General features: G+C 62.0%; 1 protein-coding gene across 2 annotated transcripts; it reads right to left on the reverse strand.

Moving 5' to 3' along the window:
- Positions 1 to 1,064: 1,064 nt before the first annotated feature.
- Positions 1,065 to 9,933, reverse strand: SPATA20 (spermatogenesis associated 20). 2 transcript variants are annotated; one of them, XM_015295513.4, is made up of 16 exons: positions 9,893 to 9,933; positions 8,950 to 9,078; positions 8,750 to 8,814; positions 8,140 to 8,294; positions 7,895 to 8,038; positions 7,462 to 7,663; positions 7,259 to 7,389; positions 7,076 to 7,180; positions 6,718 to 6,792; positions 6,395 to 6,607; positions 6,096 to 6,288; positions 5,453 to 5,621; positions 4,979 to 5,187; positions 4,708 to 4,907; positions 4,539 to 4,619; positions 1,065 to 2,436 (listed from the first exon to the last, which is right to left on the reverse strand). In XM_015295513.4, the coding sequence occupies exons 1-16, from the start codon at positions 9,922 to 9,924 to the stop codon at positions 2,266 to 2,268; spliced, it is 2,274 nt and encodes a 757-aa protein (XP_015150999.2). In that variant the 5' UTR covers positions 9,925 to 9,933; the 3' UTR covers positions 1,065 to 2,265. The 2 variants fall into 2 exon arrangements, with proteins under 2 accessions (XP_015150999.2, XP_024997616.2); XM_025141848.3 differs by having other exon boundaries at positions 9,726 to 9,933.
- Between the last annotated feature and the right edge of the window lie 21 nt (positions 9,934 to 9,954).

The following is a 9,954-nucleotide window of genomic DNA, read 5'->3' on the forward strand; positions in this document are numbered from 1 at the left end:
AAATTAGCTGCCTTAATCCGCAGATAATTGCGGCGAGCCCAGCTCTGCCTGTCCCAGATTCGCAGGTGGTGGGGACAGAGAGGAGATGTGGGGACAGCCACCTCGCAGAACATAAATGGGTCCCACACCCCGGCCCCCCCGGCAGCTCCCAGCTCACACTGCCCTCCCTTTGTGCACCCCAGAGCCCCCAGCCCATCCCAGCACCATGGAGGCAGAGCCCTCCTCCCCAGTGCAGGCACTGCCCTCTGTAAACATCCTCCCCCGCCTTCTGTAAAGCCTCCAAAACACACATTTAATTTAGATCTAATGCAATAGTTACCATGGTCAGTAAATACCAAAACCATATTAGAAGAGGATTAATAGCCGTGTCATGGCCACGTACCATTGCCTAATCCTGCTTTGAGCGCCCGCTCCCCTTCAACAGCAGCAAAAGCACTGCTCCACAGCTATAGTGCTTGCTCAGGACCACTGAGCACTGCATGGGGCAATGACCCCCAGGATATCTTAGAATGAGCAAAGGGCAGCAAAGGGCAAACCTGCACCCCCACAGCCCCCAAACCTGCCCTTCCACACCCAGCTCACACTGATGCTAATTGCCTGCTCAGACACCAGCAGTTGGGTGCTCAGCTGTTGCCTAACTGCCCACCCACACAGAGCAGCACACCTGCAGGGAGCCCCAGAAGGGGTGGGGTGGGGGTCCTGCTGCCCCCTCCCCCCCCCCACAGCCACACAGTCCCGGATGGCAAACAGCCTCCGCAGCCCCTCTACATTGATGTCACATCAATACCAGGATAAAAGCAGACGGCACCGCGCCGGCAAAGCCAGAGAATGTTAATTAGAGGGAAAGCCTCATTAAAACAGAGCCGCAGCCTCAGGGGTGCGGGGGGACAGGAATGCACACCACAGGGCACAGAGGCGCTGCATCTGTGGGCACCCCGAGGGGACGCGGTGGGCTGCATCGCTCCCCATGGAGCAAATGGGATGCACTGCTGTGCCGTGCAGTGATATGGGTCCGGTGCAGCCCCAGGGTGAGCCCCATGTCTGTCCACGCACAAAACGCAGCATCACGAGTGCTACAGCAGCATTTATTTGCCACAGAGAACTTTTCCTCCTTTTTTCTTTTTTTGGCTGCTCAGCCCAATTCATCCTGACAGCCCCTTCCCAGCACAGCTCTGCCCGACAGCCGTAGAGGGAGATGTGCTGACACACAGCAGGGAGTGGGGAACGGCACCTGCTGCCCAGGCACAGCACCCCAGACCCGTCACCATGGGCACGGCCACCTCCAGGTCCCCAAAGTGTCGGTGTGGGGTGGATGCAGCACCGACCTGCTGAGCGCTGCAGGGATGGGGAGCAGCACCTCGGGAGCCACATCGACCCCCACAGCAAAGGTGTCCAGTTGGAAAACAACAGCAACGTGATAAGCAAAGAAAGCAGAAGGCGTGCAGCCATCTGCCAAAGGCAGCGGTTTGCAGCCGGGCTTCCAGAAACACTTCAGCTTTTAAAAAATAAGAAGGAAAATAAAATAAAACCCCCAAAACTCTCCTCTTCCACAAGCGCAGAAAGCATTCACGAGATGAGGTGCAAAATTCCTCTTTGACTTCAAAGGCATTTCTCCTGGCCGGGTAGCCCTGGCACGGCCCCTTGGAACGCCCTGAGACCACAGCGGCCGTCTGCCACCGCCCCACGGCAGCGCTGTGCTGGGATGGCAGCAGGCAGCACCCGGTGGGCATCGGGCCGGGCGGGTGGGACACGGCATCACACGGAGAGAAGCAGCCTTTGGGAGCTCCCTGTGCAGGCCATGCCATGCCATGCCTCCGTCCTCGGCAAGGAGGAGTTGTGTTGGAAGTGCTCAGGTTTGGTCTCATGCAGCCTGTGCCCAGCGGTGGGAGCAGCAGGCTCTGCACGCCCCAATGTGACTGATGGATGTTACAGACTGCTCTGTCATGGAACAGAACCGCAGCTGTCTGCAGGAACACTTCCAGAAGCACTTCACCCCGAGCTCACCCAGGAGCCTTCAGCAGTTACCCCGGGTTGCTATAGGAACCATAAATAGTTTTGCATCCGACTGCTGTGTTAACGCTGGGACTTGTATTTGTTTTCCCTTCCCTCTGCGATTAGAGGCGATTGATGAGCACAGGTGCAGGGGGGGCACCAGCAGGGCCACGCAGCCCCCCTTGGCACTGCAGGGGTTCGGGGCAGTGGGACTCACACTGAGCCCCCAGGACAGCCCAGCCCCCCCCACCCCTCCTGATGGGACAGCGGGGCTCAGGCGCAGAGCAACTCCTGCAGTGCACAGGGCGAGGTGACAGGCAGGGAGCAGGTGAAGTTGCTGCAGACGTAGGCGGTGGCTTTGCCCTCCTTCCTCTCCAGGGAAGACAGGAACGGCAGCTGGCGGTATAGGAATCCGGCGCCGTCTCCGTCTGCGAGGATCAGCACCTGTGGAGGAAGGAGATGGGGCTGGAGCAGCACGGCACCACCCCGTGCAATGGCAGCTCTGCTCCCACAGCTCCCCAAAGCACGGCACAGCAGTGGGCCGGGGGCTCCCAGCAGCACCGGGAGGATAAGGACAGAGCCGCCGGGATAACGAGCTGCTTCGGAAAGGAAAACATTTGTTCAAGCCTCGGGCCTTGCGGGCTGATAGGGGAAGGCTGGGAGCACACGAAGCCCACCTTGCTCGGCCCCTGCCTGGCCCTCAGCCCGCTCCCCCCCCCCTCCTCCCTCTCTGCCTTTGTCTGGAATTAATTCCAGGAGTGATTAATTACCAATTCATGTCCAATCTGAAATTCATTATTCATTTTTCTCACAAGCTCCCTAAGGTCCTCTTGCGGGGCCAGGATAAAGGCGAGCCGGGGAGCTCGCATGCTGCAGCTGAGGAGATAATGGGATCCTCCATAATTACCCTAAAGACCATTAATAGGGCCGGGATCTCAACCAGGATCGTGATCCATCCCGCCGGCCCCAGGGCAAACACAGCCAGGGAGATGGCAGCGATGGGGTGGGTGGCATCTGGTCACACCGACGGCCCTGCAAGTGGCACAGGGAGAGCAACGGGTGCCCAGCACAGCAGCACCGCATCATCCCAGCACGGGGCTCCTCCATCCGCCAGCGCCTGTCTCAATCTGCCGACACCCTCAATGCTGCTTTATCATTGGCTTCTCATTACAGCAGGATTTCAATGTGAGGTTTGTAAGGAATTAATTACTGGAGCGACCTAATTAATTGCTTTCCTGCAGCCCGGGCTGGCCCCCAGCGCCCTGCCAGCTCCGGGGAGCGGGGGCGATGCTGACGTCTCCTCCAGCCCCGATTCCCAGAGCAGCCGCATCCCCGGGGCTGTGACTCAGGGCTGCAGCACTGGGGCTGCTGCCGGGGTGGGAGGGAGGGAGGGAACAGCCAGAGGGATGGGGATGGGAAACGGAGGGGCTGCACCTTGTGCCCTGCGCAGCCAGGAGGGGCGGGTGCAGCAGGCACTGAACACAGCCGGTGCCCACCTTGGTGTCAGACCCAGGTCCCATCTCCCTGCACACAGATCTGTACGGTGTGCCGCTGCAGCCCACTGCTAGAACACCAAGTGGCTGTGGGTATGAGCGTGGCACTGTGTGAGTCCCAGTGTGACGGCCTGAGGAAGCCCGGCTCTGCAGCGCTGTCTCCCTCCATCACACCCTGCTGACACCGAACAGCGCAGACCTCTCGGCCCAGCCGTGGTGACAGCGGGGAGCAGCAGCTGTCAGCACAATGGGTGCAGGGCTGTGACAGCCCATCTGCTGCCAGGCTCAGCACCACGTGCTGCGGGAACTGGAGGGCAAACTCAGGTCCTACAGCTCCCATAGGACGTGCACAGGGGGAAGCAGAGATGTGCCCTATGGGACCACACCTGGCAGGGAACTCCCTGCCACGTTCCCAAGCAAGAAGGTAACTCCTATTTCCTGCAAACCCCGTCCCACTCAGTGCCCACCTTTTCCCAGCTCCCCATCCCACAGCACATCTCCTGCTTGTGCCCAGCCTCAGCCTCCCAAACAAAGACACTGCTGTGCTCCTGGAGCCATCGGCTGTGCCCCCCACCCAGGGCACACTGGGACAGCTGGAGTGGCTGTGGGGAAGGCAGAGGGGAGCTCACAGCAGCACAGTGCTTTCCAAGCCTGCAAACTGGGTCACCCACTGTAATCCTTCTGAGGGAGAGAGAGGAATCAAGCCAGAGCAGAGGGGGCTCAGATGCAGCACAGGGAGCGAGGCACTGCAGGGATGGTGTGAGGAGGACTGAGTGTTGCGTCCCCATGGAGAGGGCTCCTGTCCCTCTGACACCATCACTGACTGTTGCCAGGCACTCACAGAACACGGCCTCCATGGGCAGCTGACATGGGGACAGGCAAGAGAACTGCTGCTCAGCCTGTCCCAGCTCATCCCCGTTGGGTTACAGAGGGACGCTGGTGCCTTGGCCAAGGGATACTACAGCCATGCTGAGCACACAGTGGGATTGCAACAGCTGCAGGGAGCGTGGCTGCAGCCACAAGGACAGGAGGGGGACAGGCTGACTGCTCTACCTTGTTGGGGATAAAGGTGGAGTGCACGCAGCTAAGCATCTCTTTGGTGTCTTCTCCTTGGGGGTCCCCACAGATCACCACCTGTCCAGAGACAGCACAGGTGCAGAGGGCTGTGGTTCTGTGCCCCCACTCCTGCACCCAGAAAGGAGGAAGGCACGCCAGCCCATACCTGTTTGAGGGTGTGATGGAACACGGCAGTGGCCCGGGCCATCTCGGGCAGGGCCAGCGGGATCTTCTGCAGCCTCTCAGAGAAGGCAGCCAGGATCTGCCCAGCCTTTTCCACCCACTCCATGTGGCCGGAATACGAGGCTGCTCGGAGCAGGTTTGTGACAGTAACAGAGTTGGCAGCGGGCTCTGCTCCATCCTGGTCTGCAGGGGACACGGTGTCACATCAGCCCAGCGCCAGGACCACCCCTGCTCTGCCCAGGGTCCCCACGCACCGTCCTTCAGGCGCAGCAGCAGCGAGGGGTCACCAGCCTCACTGGAGAAGTATGCAAAGCCCTTGGGATCCCAGAAGAGCTTGTCCTGTGTGTGCTGGAGCTGCAGGGCCCACTCCAGCCAGCTCTGGTCCAGGGAAGCTTCGTAGAGGTCAAAGAGACCCTGGATGACGAAGACGTAATCCTCCAGGAACCCATGAATGGGAGCAGCGCTGCAATGGCAGGCGGGGACAGACATCAGTGTCTGCAGCCCAGCAGGCCAGGCTGGGGGAAACCCTCCGCACTGCTGTCTGTGACCAAGGAGACACCACCTTGCTTGGCTGCCTCCCGAGCTCAGCTCGAGCTCAGCAGTGGCTGTGCCAAGGCACCATATGGGGTAGTGCGGGTCCGCAGCAGAACAGGAGGGCTCCTACCAGCTCCAAAGACAAGAAATGGAAAGGATTTGGGCTGAGTGACTCTTCCTGCAGCACCACTCACCTCTGCTCCACCACATCGGCCTCGCCACGGTAGCAGCTCCGCAGCAGCCTGCCGCTGCCCGGCTCCCAGAGGTGCCTGCGCACAAAGCCAGCCGCCTGCGCTGCCCGGCTCACATACTCCTGCTTGGCCAGCACTGCTCCAGCCTGGGCAAAGCCTGAGATCATCAGTCCTGTGTGGGCACAGGGACAGCTCAGGCACAAGGGAACAGCGGGTGTCACACATTTTCCTCTGCACGATGCTCCACACGAAGCTCGTGCTCCCTGACATTCTAACTGCAGGCCATCATCTCTTCTGCTCACTTCCAGCCACTGAGGAAGTCCCTCACTATCACCAAGAAAAAGGCAGAGCGCTGAAAGAGCAGCAAGATCTCAGCCTTTGCCCGTGGGCACAAGCTGTGAGACGTGGCTCTGTGCCGTACCTCCAGCTCAGGCTGTAGGCACGTCCCACGGGGACGGCACCCCGTCCTCACCCCACTGATATGGGGTGGGCACAGACCTCAGCCCCATCCCTCCCAGCCCTGCCAAGCAGGCTGAGCCAGAGAAGGGTTTTGCTGCTCTCTGCTGGCAAAAAGAAAATACAAAAACCCAACACGGCACTATCCCACCCCAGCAGCAGCCGCACAGACGGCTGCAGACCCACTCACCATTCCACGAGGCCAGCATCTTGGTGTCCAGGTGGGGCCGTGGGCGCTGTGCCCGGGCTGCCTGCAGCCTGCGCCTGCCCTCCTGCAGCACGGCGCTCAGCTGCCCCGGCTCCAGCCCGAAGTGAGCGGCCGTCAGCTCTGGGGAGGAGTGGGCAATGAGGACGTTCTTGCCCTGCAGCTCCTTATGGGGGTCCTGCAAGGAGAGCTCTGCTCTAAGAACACCACCCGGTCCCGCACGGGTTGGATCCACGTGCCTTGGGTGCAGCAACGCTCCCGGTGAGGTCTGCGCAATCCCTCACCTTCCTGGGGCTCACATTGCCATCCTCCTTCACCCCGTAGTAGTGCATGAAGACATCTCCTAGGGTTGTCCCATCTGCAGCCCCCTCCACCGGGTCAGGGAGCAGAGCCCGGACCTCCTCAGCAGCCCACACACAAAAGGCTCCCTCCCGCTTCTCGCTGGAGGTGGCGGTCGGGTAGGAATCTGCATCCTCTGCGCTGTAAAAGCCTCCAGCCTGGGGAGAAAACAGCAGAGCCGTCCAGCTGTGGGCGCAGCCCTGCAGCACAGCACTGCATCCCAGGCAGGGTAGGTAGATAAATGCCTGGCCCCGCTCGAGGAACACACCGGGCTGCCCAGGTCCCGCGAGGCGTACAGCAGGATGTCAGCAGCAACGTCGGCAAAGAACTCATCACCAGAGATCTGCGGGAGGGACGGGGCGGGCATCACTCTGCTGCGTTACAGTGGGCAGAGGGGAAAAGAGACACAGCAAGAGGTAGCGGGACACATAAAGAGCTACAAGGGGGAGAAGTGCTGTGAGCGTGCAAGCATTTTAAACACAAGGCAGATGTAGAGCCCCAAGGGCTAACATCACAGACCTGAACAGCACTCCTGCCTGCACGAGGAGCGCTACGGATGGGGAACAGGGGAGTGCTCTGTGCCCACCGATGGGCAGCCCAAGCCCTGCGGGAGCCCACAGCCACACCTGGAAGGCTCTGCTGTACACCACTGCCAGCTGCCCCTGGTCATACAGCATCTTCTCAAAGTGTGGGACGTGCCAGTGCCGGTCGGTGGAGTAGCGATGGAAGCCCTGTGAGGAACACACAGATGTCACCATCGCGCTCCACCTGCACACCGCTGTGCTTTCACCCCAGGGCTCTCCTCCTACCTGACCGATGTGGTCGTGAATGCCCCCATGTGCCATCATCTTGAGAGTGTGCAGAGACATCTGCAGCGCACGGGCCCCTTCTGGGGTTGTTCTGTGCAGGGCCCAGTAGGTGAAGAGGAAGTTCAAATTCACTGAAAGACAGGGACAGGCTGCGGGGTGAGCTCTGTGCCCCGGCACGGCTCAGCCACGGGGACCGCACTGACCTGGGGTGGGGAACTTGGGGCACTGCGAGAAGCCGCCATACTCCTCGTCATAGGAGCCGGAGAGCTGCTGGAAGCAGGTGGTCAGCACCTCCTGGGCCGGGGGGGCTGCCTGCTGGTCCTGCGTGCCGACGCGGGACAGGGAGCGCAGCGCTTCCAGGATCCTCTGGCTGCTCTGCAGCAGGGCCTCCTGGTTCTGCCTCCACTGAGTGGCAGTGAGAAAATCGGTGCTTCCTCTTCTTGCCTTTCTTTCTGCCTCCCAACCCAACCTTCGCCTCCGCTTCTCAGCGCCCTCCCCCCGAGCAGTACATCCCCATCCCCATCCCATTCCCATCCTCACCCCCATCCCACTCACACTCCTTCAGCCGCTGCTTCCCGTGACTCCTCCCCACCACCACCTCCCATTCCCGAGCACTGCCCCCAGCCGCCCCCCTACCTGCTCTGCGATGCGGAGCAGCACAGTCCGGAAGCCCACGTGATGAGCGCTGTCCTCGGGGGGGAAATACGTGCCCCCAACAAAGGGCCTGAGGTCCGGAGTCAGCCAGACGCTCATCGGCCATCCCCCTCCACCGCTGGTGGCCTGGGGGACACGGGGCACAAGGATCTCACGGGGGGCTCCTCGGGAACACAAAAATGAACCTCAAGAGAGAAGGGCAGAGCGTGCCCCAGCCCTGCCCCCACCTGCACGAAGGTCATGTACACTTTGTCCACGTCCGGCCGCTCCTCACGATCCACCTTGATGCACACGAAGTTCTTGCTCATGATCTCACCGATCTCCTGGTTCTTGAAGGACTCCTCCTCCATCACGTGGCACCAGTGGCAGGTGGAGTACCCGACTGAAAGCAAGCGCAGCACGCGGGGTGAGGACACGGAGCCACGGAGCAGCCCGACCTGGGATGGGCGCACACTGCAGCACCCCACACCGCACCCCTCTGCCTGACAGCGGAGTCCCAGCTCTCCCTCAGCTCCAGCCGCTGTGCCCACCGCCCCCTGGGGCACAGCCTTTCCCAGCACCCCCCCCCCCCCACACACCTCATAGAGCGGAGGTGTGGCACAGAGGCATCCCACTGTCTTGCCTCCTGCTCTGCGCTCCTCAGCTCTCCCAGGACAAGGGCTTCGGTGGCCACGATGGCCCCTGGATGCAGCCCACCCTCCAACAGGGCTGTTACAGCTCTCAGTGGGAAGGAATCAGCGTTGGGCCTCGTGTCGGCCTCACCCACAGTTCAGCCCGCAGCTCGCTTACCGACTGACACACGTAAGGGGACATAAGGGACACCTGGCTGCCGGTTACCTGACAAGAAGATCAGCTTGTTCTCCCGCTTCGCTTTATCAAAGGCTTCCTGGCCCCACGGGTACCTGCAGAGGATGAGGAGCAGCCCGTGGGGCACGGCTGCCATCAGCGCCCACTCCGGAGCTGCACATCAGGCAGCAGCCTCCTGGTGTCAGCCCCGCCGGGGGTTGATGAGGAGGACGGGCACGGTGCGCTCTCACCAGTCCACGGGGTTGTGGGCGTGCTGCTGGAGGTACGGGGACCTCTCGTAGATGAGCCGGTTGGCGCGGCGGGGCGGGCTGCTCCTCCCGGCCGTGGCCATGGCCACGCTGCCCGCTAGGAACACCGGCCTGCAGCACGGGATGTGCTCGTTAGCTGGCTCGTTAATTCACTCGTTAATTCACTTTGTTGCCCATGGAGAGAGCCCGGTGTGCGGCAGCGTGTCCCCGACACGCTGCACAACCACAGCCCTCGGTGAGCCAGCGAAACCCCTCCTGGGCTCTGCCCCAGCACTGCTGCACCCCCAGGGGGGCTGGGAGGGGGACAAGGAGACCCTCCTGGTGCTGGGGGCAGAGGGAGGCGTGCACGGATATGAGGGGCAGCAGCAAGGGGTGCAGGAAGGGCATGTGGTGGAAACAGTCATGAAAGGGAGGACACGGGAGAGATGCAAAGGGGGTGCAAAGGGAAGATGCAGGGGGGAGGAAGGCAGGAGGGGATACAAGCAGGATTTAGGGGGATGCAAGGGAGGACACGGGAAGGATTTATGGGCATGCAGAGGGTACAGAGAGGATTCAGGGGAACGAAGGAGGCACACGGAGTACAGGGACGACGCAGGGGAACGCACGGAGGACAGGAGGAGGCGCGGGGAGCACTTCGGGGCACGCAGAAGGGATGCAGAGATCCAGGGAGGGTTCAGGAGAACGCGGGGAATACGGAGAGGGCACGGGGAGGATTCGGGGGACGCGGAAGGGGGGCAGGGAGCAGTGGGGGAACGCACGGGGAGCGGGCAGCACTCGGGCGCGCAGAAGGGGCGCGGAGGCGCACGGAGCATCGCGGAGCGCACTGCGGGGAGCTGTGCCGGCAATGCACGGTGTGCCGCCGCTCTCCCCCGGCCGGGCCGCTCCCGGGGCCGCCCCCCACCGCCCCCCACCGCCCCCCCCGTACCTGCCGGCCCTGCGCAGCGGCGCCGCGAACATGGCGGCGGGGGGAGGGGGCGGGGCGGGGCT

The sequence above is a fragment of the Gallus gallus genome, chromosome 18 (genome assembly GCF_016699485.2).
Source record: "Gallus gallus isolate bGalGal1 chromosome 18, bGalGal1.mat.broiler.GRCg7b, whole genome shotgun sequence".
Taxonomy (NCBI): domain Eukaryota; kingdom Metazoa; phylum Chordata; class Aves; order Galliformes; family Phasianidae; genus Gallus; species Gallus gallus.